The sequence below is a fragment of the Rhineura floridana genome, chromosome 6 (genome assembly GCF_030035675.1).
Source record: "Rhineura floridana isolate rRhiFlo1 chromosome 6, rRhiFlo1.hap2, whole genome shotgun sequence".
Taxonomy (NCBI): Eukaryota; Metazoa; Chordata; class Lepidosauria; order Squamata; family Rhineuridae; genus Rhineura; species Rhineura floridana.
The window spans coordinates 5,102,264-5,117,128 of record NC_084485.1 but is presented as its reverse complement, the minus strand read 5'-3'; the positions used below and the strand labels follow the sequence as shown (position 1 = coordinate 5,117,128).

At 46.1% G+C, this 14,865-nt stretch overlaps 1 protein-coding gene across 6 annotated transcripts in view; it reads left to right on the top strand.

Moving 5' to 3' along the window:
- The window catches only part of TPX2 (TPX2 microtubule nucleation factor), a 62,943-nt gene that overhangs the window by 19,575 nt on the left and 28,503 nt on the right, over positions 1-14,865 (top strand). For 2 of the 6 annotated variants that reach the window (XM_061630827.1, XM_061630826.1), the window contains exon 2: positions 13,527-13,673. In XM_061630827.1, coding sequence (XP_061486811.1) covers positions 13,580-13,673 — 94 coding nt within the window. In that variant the 5' untranslated portion in view covers positions 13,527-13,579. Of the gene's footprint in view, positions 1-550; positions 707-7,718; positions 7,889-12,541; positions 12,561-13,526; positions 13,674-14,865 lie in introns of those variants that run through there. The other 4 variants (XM_061630829.1, XM_061630828.1, XM_061630830.1 and 1 more) reach the window with 4 other exon arrangements.

Below are 14,865 nucleotides of genomic sequence, written 5' to 3'. Positions count from 1 at the left end.
TTGGTGATAAGAGGCCTTATCCCAGTCTGTATCTGTGCCGGAATTGCTTTTTAAAGTGTTTTTAAAGTTCGTTTTTAAGATGTTTTTAAAGACGTTTTGCTTTAATGTGTTTTGAAATCTTTTGTTTTTAAGATATTTTAAAGTGATGTAGTGTTTTTGCTTGCCGCCCTGGGCTCCTTCTGGGAGGAAAGGCGGGACACAAATTTAATAAGCAAACAAACAAATAATTCTGTCTCACTAGTCGTGTTTATTGCACACCTGCAAAGTAATCCACTTCCCCACTAAATTCTTATCGACTAGCTTTTTTTTTTTTTTTTGCTTGTTTTCCCCCGCGCTCCACTTCCTGGGACGCGTCGTTTATCCGGAGCAATCCTCCTACCTAAGGCTTCTTTACGGTACAGTCTCCTCCTCTGGGACTACGCTTCCCAGGAACCTCCACGGCTCGGGGAGCAAAGGACGATGGGGAAACATGCCCTGGGGGGAGGAGAAGGAGAGTGCTGCTGAGGGCGGAGTCCAATCTGGTCTTGGACCACCTTTCCCCGCTTTCTGACCAATCGGCGCTCTCGAGGGCACAGAGGAAGGGCGTCGATTGGCCAGTTTGGTACAGAGGCAGAAGTTTGAATTTCATTTTTTTCCTCTCAAACGGCGGACGCTGGCGGGGCGGCGGCGGAAAGGCGGAGGGTCCGCGAGGTACGGGGAGTTGGAGGTGGGTGGGGTTCCCCCCGTTCCCCCCGTTCCCCCCGTTCCCCCCGTTTACCGGGGGCAGGAGGCAGCCCTGGGCTTTCTCGGGAGAGGAAGAAGAGAAGAGAACGGTTGAGGGCTGTTTTCCTTGTGGTCCGCTGGGCCTTTTTGTACCCGGGTCTCCTCCCCTCCCCCCTCCCCTCCAAAAGCAACCACCACCCTTGAGGGAGACTGCAGGTAGTTCCGTGGGCCAATGGGCGGGTGCGCCGGGGGCAGTTCGGTGCGGTTCGCCAATGGAGTTTTGAGGGGACCCTCGGGTTTATATTAATTAATGAATTAATAATTGTTGTTGTTATGTTCCTTCAAGTCGATTTCGACTTATGGCGACGCTATGAATCAGCGACCTCCAAGAGCATCTGTTATAAAGCACCCTGTTCAGATCTTGTAAGTTCAGGAATCAATCCATCTCTTGTTCGGCCTTCCTCTTTTTCTACTCCCTTCTGTTTTTCCCAGCATTATTGTCTTTTCTAGTGAATCATGTCTTCTCATTATGCGTCCAAAGTATGATAACCTCAGCTTTGTCATATTAGCTTCTAGTGATAGTTCTGGTTTAATTTGTTCTAACACCCACTTATTTGTCTTTATATCCCGCCCTTCCTCCCAGTAGGAGCCCAGGGTGGCCTTATAAGTGGTCCTTATAATACCCCTCCCCCTCCAGGAGAGCTTTGCGGATACCATGGACCGCGAAAAAGTATTAAGATCAGGTATTAAGATCAGCAGAGGAGACCCTCTTGGTAATTCCACCACCCTCAGATGTTTGGGATGGATGGCAGCCCAAGAGAGGACATTGTCTATGTTGACCCCTAAACTGTGGAATTCTCTCCCCACAGAGGTATGTCTGGCATCTTCATTTGGTTTCCATGGTATGCCAAAGATGCACCTCTTCAACCTGAGAGATCTATTTTGCTTGTGACTATAACTTGTTTTAATCTGTTTTTAATATTGTATTTTAACTTGTTGTAACCCACCATGGAACCTTGTGCTGAAGGGTGGTGTAATAAATCAAACTATTCATTATTATTATTATTATTATTATTGATGGTGTTGGAGGATAGGTCTATCACAAATTCTTTCTCAGAGCAGGTGGAAATACATTGATGATGGTCTTGTTGGTTTATGTTTAAAACAAACAGCAGACAGATCAGTGGAGGATACATCTGTCAATGATCTTCTTTATGCCCTATAGGTCTTTTTGCACAACTGCTTCTGTGGTCTAGGGCTCCTGCTTTGGTGTTTGTTTGCTTTTGTAATGCGAAAGGGAACTGTGGAGCTGTAGGTATAACTAAGTTGAAACACTGCAAGTGAGTACGTGATCTCTCCTTAAAACTGTAGCAAGTTGTATTGGTAGAAATGTGTTCTTGGAGTGGTGCTGAACTGTACTTACTGGGCAGGTGGCGTGATACTCTTGCACTCCTCCATCCTCTTACAGAGTATGCCCCCCTCCCCCCCCCACATTACATGTTTCCCTTCTATTAAATATTCCCTTGTCTATGCCAAGAAGTGAAAAAAGTGGATAAGAGAAAAATCAACTCATTTGAAATGTGGTATTGGAGGAGAGCTTTGCGCATACCACGGGCTGCGAAAAAGACAAATAATTGGGTATTAGAACAAATTAAACCAGAACTACCATTAGAAGCTAAAATGATGAAATTGAGGTTATCATACTTTGGACACATCATGGGAAGACATGATTCAATAGAAAAGACAATAATACTGGGAGAAACAATGGAGAAAAACAGAAGGGAGTAGAAAAAGAGGAAGACCAAACGAGAGATGGATTGATTCCATAGAGGAAGCCACAGACGTGAATTTACAAGATCTGAACAGGGTGCTTCACGACAGATGCTGTTGGAGATTGCTGATTCATAGGGTCGCCATAAGTCGTAGTCGACAACAAAAACAAAATGTCAAGAATGTCAGTAGGAAACCTACAGCTAGATTTGTCCTGGGTAGCTTGTTGTGTTCCCAATGGCTTTCAGGCAAAAAGGGATGCGGTTTGAGCCAACATGCTCCATGAACAGTGGTGGCAAAACTTTGCTCTCCAGCGCAATGGCATTGCACAGTCATGGGAAATAACAAAGCAGGATTTTAAAAGTTCTGGCCTGTTTCACATGAGATATCATCTGCAATAATATGTTATTTAGAAGTTGTTCCAAATAACTAGACTATGCGGGCTTCCAAAGATTCATGTTCTTTTGTCAGTGCCTCTATTGCCTCATCCATTTTATGCATATAATTAAGTTCTCTGTAAAACAGCAGGCTCAGAGCCAAAGCAGTGAATAGGGTCTGACTTTTTCTGATGGCAAAGATGCCCCCTAGCGTATGATGTATATTAACAAAACATTTTGTTCCAATTGCCAGGAAGTTTTGGAACACTGTCTCTTCCTGTCTCCGTCCAGTATGTGGCAGAGCAAAGCCGATGCACTTGCTGTGTTCAGCTCTCCTGGTTTTCTGTCCTGATGATACAAGTTAGATCTTCTAGCCTGTCTTGACTGTCAAGGCTCAGAGCAGGGAAAAAGTTAAAAATTGAGAGATTCTTGATCACTAAATAAATGCATAAATGCATCTGATTAAAAACTTGGCTTTACCCATCTCAGAGAAGAGGATGGGAACAAGGGAGTGATTAGTGCCTCGCTGGAGGAGGGGGAGGTACCATCCACCTTGAAAGAGGTGATGGTGCGTCCCCTCCTTAAGAATACCTCCCTGGATCCAGAAGTGTTAAACAACTATCGCCCAGTGGCAAACACAGTAGACCCCCACTTCTCGGTGTTCTGCTAATACGGTGGTTTTCAATTACAGTAGGGTCCCACTCATACGGTGCTTGTTCCACTTTTTTGGCATTTTTCAGATGTCGGGCGCCATTTTATTGTCGGTGTTCCACTTTTCGGCAGGGGTCTGGAACCTAACCCACCATATGAGTGGGGCCCTACTGTATCCCCTTCTTGGGAAAGGAGCTTGAGAAGGTGGTGGCAGTCCAGCTTCAAGCATGCTTGGAGGAAACTGATTACTTTGATCTGTCCCAGTCTGGCTTCCGGCCTGGCCATGGCACTGAAACTGGTTGATGACATTTGTCATGGAGCGACTCCCTTACGAGGCAAGGTTGCAGCATTTGGGGCTTTTTAGTTTACTTTAGAGAAAAGACGGGTCAGAGGAGACATGATAGAAGTGTATAAAATTATGCATGGCATTGAGAAAGTGGATAGAGAAAAGTTCTTCTCCCTCTCTCATAATACTGGAACTCGTGGACATTCAAAGAAGCTGAATGTTGGAAGATTCAGGACAGACAAAAGGAAGTACTTCTTTACTCAGCGCATAGTTAAACTATGGAATTTGCTCCTACAAGATGCAGTAATGGCCACCAGCTTGGCTGGCTTTAAAAGAAGATTAGACAAATTCATGGAGGACAGGGCTATCAATGGCTACTAGCCGTGATGGCTGTGCTGTGCCACCCTAGTCAGAGGCAGCATGCTTCTGAAAACCAGTTGCCGGAAGCCTCAGGAGGGGAGAGTGTTCTTGCACTCGGGTCCTGCTTGCGGGCTTCCCCCAGGCACCTGGTTGGCCACTGTGAGAACAGAATGCTGGACTAGATGGGCCACTGGCCTGATCCAGCAAGTTCTTCTTATGTCTGGAGAGAGATAGGGAGAATGCAACCCTGTTCATTCTTGATCTTTCAGCAGCTTTTGATACTATTCACCACAGTATCCTTCTGGAATATCTCAGGGAGGTGGGGGTTAGGGCACTGTGCTTCAGTGGTTCAGCTTATACTGCTGCTTCCAAAAACTAGTTCTGGGAGGCTACTGTTCAGTACCATGGGAATTATCCTGTGGTGTTCCGCAGGGTTCCATCTTGTCCCCCATGCTATTCAACATCTATATGAAGCCACTGGGAGCTGTCCTCAGAAGATTTGGAGTGAGGTGCCATCAATGTGCAGATGACACCCAGCTCTACCTCTCTATCCCATCTGAATCAGGAGAGGCAGTTGAGGTATTGAACCAATGCTTGGAGGTAGTGATGGACTGGATGTGGGCCAATAAATTAAGGCTGAATCTTGAAAAGAGAGATATGTGTCCAGAGTTCTCATGTCCAGGAGGTGGGAAGACAGCCTGTTCAGGGTGGGGTTGCTCTTTCCTTGAAGGAGCAGGTCTGCAGCCTGGGGGTACTCCTTGATCCAACACTGTACCTGGAGGTTCAGGTGTCCTCAGTAGCTAGGAGTGCCTTTTTCCAGCTTCAGTCCCTTTTGGACAGAGATGACTTGGTCACAGTGCTCCATGCTCTGCTAACTTCACGACTAGATCATTGCAATGTGCTCTACATGGGGCTGCCCTTGAAGGCAACTCGGAAACTTCAATTAGTCCAAAATGCAGCAGCCCAATTACTGGCTAGGGTTCCCTTTAGAACCCATATAGCACCTATTTTAAAACAGCTGCATTGTTGCCAGGTCGTTTCCGGGCCCAATTGAAGGTGCTCATGCTAGTGTTTAAAGCCCTAAATGATGTAGGTCCTAAATTTCTGAAAGACCACCTCCTTCCCTACGGACCTTCTCGGGTGTTGAGATCAACAGAGGTTTGGTAGTTCCGCCACCCTCGGAGGTTCATGGGGTGGTGGCCCAGGAGAGGGCATTCTCTGTGGCAGCTCCTAAGCTGTGAAACTCCCTCCCCACTGAGGTGCATCATTGTATAACCTTTGGCAAATGCTGAAGATGCACCTCTTCACCTCTGCCATCGACACCTGAAAGATATATTTTTAGGACCCACCCTTTCTTCTGTGATGTTGCTTTGGTTGTTTTTAGTTGCTTTTAATTACATGTTTTTAAATTGTTGTAACCCGACCTGGGACATTTGGGTAATTTGGGTAATAAATTCTAATAATAATAAGGTAAGAGCACACAACTTGGAAGGAATGTTATACCTTAAAATTTCCAGCTGATGTTTTGGCTGCAGGGTGTTGGTCAGAGTAGATTTTATTATGACAATTGGATCAGGGATTCTCTCTTTCACGTGCCATACAAATCTCAACTTAGGGCAATGAGGCAAAAGTTAGCCTGGCATTCTGAGCAGCAGCTTTTGGGTGTTGTTAGAGGCTTTCTGGTTCCCTTTTGCACCAGGTTTAACGCATCAGCCCCAAATCCTCTGCTCTCCCTTTAACACCTATTTTTAACTTGTCCCATCTTGATGTCTCCTAGAGCTTGTGGGGCCTGAATTACAGGGCATGCGATGTCAGGGGCATTTATTTTTGGGTTGCTGGGAAGGGAGACACAGATCTCTAGCTGTAGCAGGGGAGGGGGGTGGCTAAAAAGTCTGGGAAATACTGGCACAGCTTTTAACTCTCTCATTTGACTCTCTCTCCGTTCCACAAATGGATCTGTTGCAACATCAGGCATGGCGAATAAGCAGAATTAGCTGAGGGATAACATTGCAGATCCACCAAAACTTCCTGACTGGCAAATTAAGGCTCGCATCTCTGTGTCCCAATGCAGAGCCTCTCAGATGTTTGTTAGGCCCCTGAGCTCTGCATCACAAGGAGCTTTTTTGCGGCTGAGGCAGGATGTGGCCTTGCAGGCATCCAGAAGGAGCCTGGAGCAGCCCTGACACTGGTCACAGTCTGCACCAGCAAATTCCTGTGGGAATGGGAGTTAGCCAGATATAGTCTGGGAAAACATGGGGAGGGGGAAGAGAAGGACAGAGACTCTCTCTACAATATAGGAAGATTAGAGATTTTGAGACTAACATTCTGGGAGGAAATGGCAATTGCATTATTGGGTTGTTCACTGTAAGCCCTTTATTCTCGACGTGTTTCCGGCTTCTGCATTAAAATGTTGGCTCCTCATACTATTTCTAAGACCAAATAATATCGCTTTCCTTTTTGTTCCATGGCTTCTTTATATTTTCAACTTCTTTTTACTTCCTGGTGGCAGATAGTTAAAAAGGGGGGGGATAGATAATGAGGGTGCAGCAATTCCTGTTAGATTCGAAATGACCTGACTAGAAACTGCAGAACTCATGCCTCATTAAAATAACCGACATGACTGTTTTATGTGCTAAGGTTCCTCCTGCATCTTGTGTTCTTGACGTCTAAGCCTAAGCTTCAACTGACAGTGCATAGACGTTAATTTTATCGCAGATCTCTTTCTTGCTGTTCTCTTCCCATTCCCTCCCCTCAAGCTGTTATTCCCACAGGCTTCAAACAGAATTTCTGGACATCTTGCATGTTTACAGTTGAAAGCATAAAAACCAAAATACATTTACCACCTCCTCCTCACCTGGGAATTAGCTTTCCAACATGAGGACCACACTGTAAGGAAAAGAGGACCTGGGGCATGAGCGAAGAGTTAAGTCTGTTGGTGTGACTTGCCAGGCAAACATCCTTTCACTCATTGCTAAGATCCTTGAGTTATCCTGGGATTTCCTTAGCATGAAGGAAGCCTTGAATACCTGTAAGTGTTTATACGGTGAAGGAATGTGGGCCCTTGGGTACAAGAGGCCTGCAAGTTGTCTGAGGATATGGGCGATAGGGCAAGTGGTCAGTGCAGCACCTGTGCCAACTTATTCTATTTGTAGCCCAAGTTGCTCATGGTCTCCGCCCCGGTGTTGCACAATAGTCCCTTGGAGGAGCCTGGGCTTGGATGCAAAGAGAACTGCCTCGCTGGGGTGGCGGCGGAGGCAGAGGAACTGGACAGAACATGATCGCTTCTAACCTTGGGTGTAATCCATCCTTCTCTGTGGCTTCACAGCTTCTGCTTGTCCAGCCGGGATTGGTTTTGCTGTCCAAGCAGAAGCTGTGCAGTGGCAGTGAAGGATGGATTATGCCCAAGGTTGGAAGTGATCAAGCATGGCTGTTGTGGTACCTAGCTGGGAAAGAGGCACGCTATGCCTTCCTTGCTGCTGTGTGACATTTCTTGCAAGGGTGCAGAAAATGACATAGTCCTGCCCCATGAAGAAAGAGTTAAGGACTTTAAAAACAAAAGCTTGTAATCTATATGGGTGCAAACTTCAGTAAGGCCAGTCAGGTATCTCTGTGCACGCCATGTCATGATGCGAGGTGGCAGAGAGGGAGGCAGATCTGATACGTTGGCAGTGGGGCACCATCTACTGTACCAGAAAGTTCACCCAATGCAATGGACAATGCGTACCGAGGAGAGGTCTGTTGGGTGAGTGTGGTTAGTGCTGTAAAGATGACCTGGGTTTGACATAACCAAAAAGCTGCACCCTAGAGAATTGTGGGCAGCATCTTGTATGGATTGCTGGGTAATATCAATGCTGGGAAAATTAGGCTGTTTTATTAGCGGTGGCCGAGCTTGTTAACACCTGAGTGAAGACACCTGTGTTGTCAGCTGTGAGCTGGCAACTCAAGGCGGCTGGCCTGGGAGAGCTGTGAATCTGCATGTAGGCCAGAGTGGGAATATTCCATTATCGGAAAGCCCTCTGATTGGCCGTCTAGCTTTTTGGTCATTGCTATGCTTTTCCTTATAAATAAGTGTTTTCCCCTCAGTTAGTTGCCCTGTCTTATCCCCATCTATGGTGACCTTGCATCTGCTGGGATAGAAATCCTGTGGGGTCAGGTTTCCCTGCTTTCCTGTGCTTTATAAGTGTGTTGTTGTTTTAGATCTGTTTTAAGATCTGTGATTTGAGATTTCACTATTCTGTATGGGTTGTTGATTATGCCTAGCCCTTGGAGGTGTTTGGGTTAAAGGAACTGTTATACTGCTCATTTAATTGCACTTATTTTAATAAAGCTACCTCATTTTTAACTCTGTGTGTGTTCACTGGGGAACAACGTGGCCCTAAATCTAGCCCCTAGAACTGAGTAATTGGGATTTGACCCGAGGCTCCAGAATTAGTGAGGGTAACTCTTGGCCCTTGTTTCTTGCAATCCCTGACAAGTCTACTTTCAGGCACTTTGAATTTCCCCTTGGTCCAAAGTGCGAGACTGGAATAAGGGCAGGGGTAGTGGCAGTCTACCTTCCTTGCAGGGTTGGTTGTGGCTTCTTGTCAGCTTGGCAGGGGTGGCACCATGGGGGTGTCACTGGATATTTGTCTTCCCTGGATTTGGGGAATCTGATTAGCACGACAGGTGCTTTGCTTGCATGCTTTCTAGTGACATTTGGTTGAGTCCAGTAGGCTGCTCTTCTGATCTGTTGCTGGTCAGGAATCTAAATAGCCACTTGCTTTCTAACTTGTGGCATATAAGATTCGGTGATCAAGCACATGAAGAAGGTTGATCTCTGGCATCCCCAGGTGCAGCTTGGAAAGTCCTAAGTCTGAAAACCTGGAGAGCTACTGCCAGTCAGTGTATAAGAACATAAGAAGAGCCTGCTGGGTCAGGCCAGTGGCCCATCTAGTCCTGCATCCTGTTCTCATAGTGGCCAACCAGATGCCCATTATGGGAAGCTCACAAGCAGGACCTGAGTGCAAGAGCACTCTCCCCTCCTGAGGCTTCCGGCAACTGGTTTTCAGAAGCAGACTGACTATGGTGGCAGAGCACAGCCACTGTGGCAAGTAGCCATTGATAGCTTTATCCTCTATGAATTTGTCTAATCCAAGCTGGTGGCCATCACTGCCTCTTGTGGGAAAGAATTCCATTGTTTAACTATGCTCTGTGTGAAGAAGTACTTTTGTGTGTCCTGAATCTTCCAACTTTCCACTTCATTGAATGTACACGAGTTCTAGTGCTATGAGAGAGGGAGGAAAACTTTTTTCTATCCACTTTCTCCAGGCCATGTATAATTTTATACATTGCTATCATGTCATCTCTGACTCACCTTTTCTCTAACCTTAAAAGCCCCAAATGCTGCAACCTTTCCTCATAGTTGAGTTGCTCCATCCCCTCGATCACTATGGTTGCCCTTTTCTGAACCTTTTCCAACTCTACAATATCCTTTTTGAGGTGAGGTGATCAGAACTGTACACAGTATTCCAAATGCGGTCACACCATAGTTTTATACACCGGCAAGATCTTTTGCTCCAATATGCATACTTTTACACTTGTTCACAATGAATTGCATTTGCCATTGTACAGCCCATTCACTCAGCTTAGAGAGGTCATTTCCGGAACCTTCACAACCTCTTCACACCCTGAACAATTTAGTATCATCAGCGACCTTGGCCACCTTACTGCTCACTCCTAACTTCGGGTCGTTTATGAACAAACAAGTTAAAAACCACAATCTTTCAGGGATTCCACTTTCTACAGCCCTCCATTGGGAACACTGTCCATTTATTCCTACTGTTTCTTAACCAGTGCCTGATCCACACGAGGACCTCTCCTCTTATTCCATGACTGCTAAGCTTACTCAGGAGTCGTTGGTGAGGTACCTTCTTGAAAGCTTTTTGAAAGTGTATGTCCACGGAATCGCCTCTATATGCTTGTTGACACTCTCAAAGAATTCTAATAGATTAGTGAGACAGGACTTTCCCTTGCAGAAGCCATGTTGGCTCTGCTTCAGCAAGGCTTGTTCTTCTATATGCTTGGTTAATTTATCTGTAATAATTCTACCAGTTTTCCCAGGACAGATGTTATACTAAATGGCCTGTAATTTCCAGGATCTCCCCTGGATCCCTTTTTAAAGACCGGTGCTACATTGGCCATTTTCCAGTCCTCAGGTATGGAGGCAGATCTGAGAGACAAATTACATATTTTTGTTAGAAGATCAGCAACCTCACATTTGAATTATTTGAGGACTCTTCAGATGGATGCTATCCAGACCCAGTGGTTTGTCAGTTTTTATTTTGCCTGTTGAGTCTATAACCTCATCTCTCATCACCACTATTTGACTCAGTTCCTTAGACTTCCTTCCTGAAAATGTTAGTTCAGGTTCAGGGATCTGCCCTATATCCTCTACTGTGAAGAGAGATGCAAAAAATTCATGTAGCTTCTCTGCAGTCTGCTTATCCTCCTTTAGTACACTTTTGTACTACAGAGTAGACAATATTGAGCAACTGTAGATGGACCAATGGTCTGACTTGGTATAAGGAGCTTCCTGTGTTGCGATGAGGCTGCTTCATAAATAGGAAAGTTTGTTCTTGGATGCCTCTTTTGCACTCCAAAGGCCTTTCTTTGGTGTGTGTGTGCAGGTTGGTGCCTGATGTTGGCAGGTGTATGTAGAAGGGCATGTTCAGTTATGGGCTGTTAAACGGAAGTAACAAGACACACATTTGTCCTGCAACATCTTTTTTTTTACTTGGTTTCCTTCAATGAGCACTGGATTCTTTCTACCCGACTCTGGATCTGACAATCTTCTGGCTGCAGGTTTTTATAGGGATGAGAACTTACTACCGCGGCCAGTTTGGATGAATGACTTGAGTTGAAACCAGTTTCTGGAAAACTTTGAATTCAAAAATTTTCCTCTGCAAATTAGAATAATTTGTTTTTCATTAGCCTTTTATCTTCTAACTTTGCATAGTGACTATCTTTTTTTCTAGAGCAGTCCTGCCAATGCAAATTAGTGGCCGAATTGCAGGCCACACCTGATATCTGAAGGGGTTGATCTTCTGGATTCCTCCAATGGGCAGGCCATTGCTTAAAACTGCCCCACATGGTCGACCTACCTTTCCCTCCCGCTCTGGAAATGCCTTGGAACTCAAACCCTTCCAGAGGAAGATTTCCTACATGGGCTTCCAGCACACACCACGAGCCCCCAGTAAATGTGTTGCTCCAGTTCCATCTGGCTCCGCTAATGAAACAGCCGTTGTCACTCTCTTGCAGAGCAAGGGGCTGGGGCAGCAGAGGGCTTGCCTTCCAGCCAACCATTTCTGAAATGTGATGCCCGCTCCTCCTGCTTGGCATCTCAATTTGTTGGGCCGAGTGGGCGAAAAAGAACGTCAGTGACGCACTTCAATTTAAAAAAACAAAAAAAAAACTGTTCGTGTTGACAGAAACTTGATCCTGATTCAGGGGACTAAGAACGGATCAGCAGATTCCAGCTAGGCTTTTGAGCTCTCTGAACTCTGGTTTTGGGCTGTCACTTTTATCCCCCCCCCTTTTTTTCTTCTTTTTGGGCATTTTGGTCTCTTGTACCGACTTCTCTCTAATCTGGAGGTCCTCTTTTTCTTACAGCAGGACCCTTCTTCTTTTTCTTACAGCCAGTCTGTGCTCGGAGACTTCTGTCTACTCTAGTATGTGGCAGCACTCCATGCCTTGGCAAGGAGAGGCCAAGGGTTATAAATTAGTGTGGCACCTGCTAATGGTGCTGTAATTTATAGCTGGGCAACCCTCCCACGTATGAGCGAAGCCAGCTTTTCAAAAAAGCACATAAGCCGGCAGTAATCCTCCCCTAGGCTTCAGCTGCCTGAAGAGGCCATGCATGCAAAGTCTTCCTTCAGAGAAGCATGATGCTCTTTGCCTTAGGTTAAGCCAGTTGCTTTTGTGGAAGGGTGTTAATGCGGTGGGACAACAGCGTGGATGTATATACTGCAGATCTTAATGCATGTGTGCAAACTGCAGTGTGCCCACAGGGTCCGCTTCGTAAAAAGATGCATCAGCTTTATGATTCTGGAAGGCCCTGCCCCCTAACTTTGGTGCGTGGAGGTTGCCCCTCTTGTTGCAGAAAGGGTACTCTGCACAAGCTTGAAGTTAACTCATCAGGTCAAGCTATGTGCACAGCAAGGCTACAACTAAAGGTGATGTGGGTAACTTGAGTCTCAGGGCCTCTTACTGGGCTTGCTTTGCACCAGGTGTGATTTGGAAAACATCTCAAGTTCCTAGGCTGGAAAATCTTGTTCTTCTCTTGGTTCCTTGATGCGGCCTCTACTGACACCTATAATTCTCTTTATTCCTTCTGGCTCAAGCTGGGCCTCTTCCTGCAGTGTCATTCTCTGGGTGATGTAAGTACATTGCAATCAGTTAAACTTTATGAAGGCCCTCAAATTGTTATGAGGATGGGTGTAAGGCTGGAAGCAGCCGTACTTCCCTGCGTGGGAGGACCTTGTGATTATCATGGCTGGGTCAAGTGTTGACTGGAAAATATAATGTTGCCATTGACTGTGGTTCACCTTACTGACCTGTGTCTTTACAAGGGAGAATGCACGTTGGGCAGCTGTGGCTCTGTGCGGGTTGCGTTCTCCACTTGTTGCTTGAAAGAGTATTCCTTGCACAAGTGTATACTAAACACGGAAACTACTTGGAATTGTTATCCCTCAGAGGAACCACTGTGGAATCGAGGTGGAAGAAGGCTCCTCGAACACCACGGCAAGGCCTGGTTGACCCTTTTAAGGCTGTAGAAATGGGTTATGAGGTTATGGTGATGTCCATCTTCTCCTGTCTCCAAAGTGATGAATACCTTTTTACCCAGTGTTAGAATACCTTGAAGCCCAACCTTCTTTCTTGGTTTTCTATCTTGCAGCGCTTTAGGTTACAATATATTCCAGTTTAGTCATTGTACTTGGACCTGGAATTATGGCCACGTTGCAGCCCCGGTTCAACCATGGATCATTGGCTGGTTTTCAACATGGCAGGCTTTGACTGTAGTTTCCAGTTTATGAAGAGACAATACGACTGTTCATGGACAGCTTTGGGAGGCCAAATAAGCTAGCATTTATAGAATCATAGAGTTGGAAGGGGCCTTGTAGGCCATCGAGTCCAACCCCCTGCTCACAGCAGGAAATCCACAGCTAGAGCATCTCCCGCAGATAGCTGTCCAGCCTCTGCTTGAAGACGTCCAGCGAAGGGGATCCCACCACCTCCCTAGGCAGTCGGTTCCATTGCCGAACTGCCCTTACTGTCAAGAAGTTCCTTCTAATGTTATAAGTTGCTTGCCATGCTAAAAGTGCTTTATATTTCTTCTTTTTCAGGGATCTGCTCCAAGACTGCTGAAAAAGGCCCTGCCCCAGCAGAGGAGGACAAGATGTCTGAGAAAACATATTCCTATGATGCCCCAGTTAATTACATTAACTTCAACGACATGGATGAGGACCAGACAGTTGGCGATACCTGGTTTGGTGAGTATCGGCATGTTCTGCCAGGTTGGGATGAAGAACTTGTCCTGGTCAATGGAGGGCAAGTTGCTTGCTTGGCCAGGGAAGAATGCAGGCTTGGGGTGCTGCGTGTTCTCTGGAAAATGTGTTGTACAGCAGGGGTGGGAACCTGTGGTCCTCCATATGATGTAGGACTCGAATGCGCATCAGCCCTAGCCACCACAGCTAATGGTCAAGGATGGTGGGAGGTGTCTGCAGGTTCTCTCTCCCTGGTGTACAGGAAGAGATGTAAGAGCACCAGAAAAGCAACTCTACACACTCTCTCCTACATTATCTACCATAAGAGCAGGAGAAAGCTTTGCCTCTTTCAGCAAAAACTTTCTTCTGAATGCAGGTATCTGGCAAAAGCAGTTGACACCTGTTAGATTTGAACAGGTTAAAGGTGCATAAGGTTGTCTGAAAGAGAAGAGGAGCCAGGTAGGGACTATGTGAGATGAAAGAGGAAAGGCCAAACTAAAATAGCTATATTGTCACTGTAGGCCTCCCCAAGTTGAGAGATCATGATCTGATCTTTGGGTGTTTGTGTGTGAGCAGGCGAGAGAGAGCGCCTTTGTCAAACAGGCACAGGGGCTTACAAATGAATTCAGAGTGGTACCATGGTAGGAAAAGTGAGGTTTAATAGTTTCCCCGGTCTAAGTTTGTCTCATCACTAGCCCTGCAGGCACCTGGGGTGGAGGGAGCAAATTTAGTTCCCTTCACTTATTTGGTGTTTACAGAAACTTGTGGAGCGATCCGGTCATGGATTTTTTGTCTCAAATGTGGCTTGGCTGTGATTTTGAATCCAGACTGTTGTGAGGCCACACAGGCAACAAGGACACCTTGGTGGGGAGGATATAGGGTGCCAAAAACCTCCTGAGAGATGTGGACTTGCTCCCTCGATTGCTAACTTCCCTAATCCTGTGAACCTGCAGTGGTTTCTAACCACCCATGCAGGATCGCCTGGGATCCCTTTTCTTGGTTCCACCCAGTGGGTTATGCCATTGTCTGATACGCTTCCAGACACCTTGAGACAAATCAGGAAGAAGCAACCACTTCCATCACACCACCTCTGAGGACTTTGACCTTTGGGAATTCTTGGTTGAGGAAGGGGAAGGTTAATCTGTGCTCTTGTCAAAAGTAGGGCTAGCAAACGTGACTGCTCTTGAGCCTACCTGGC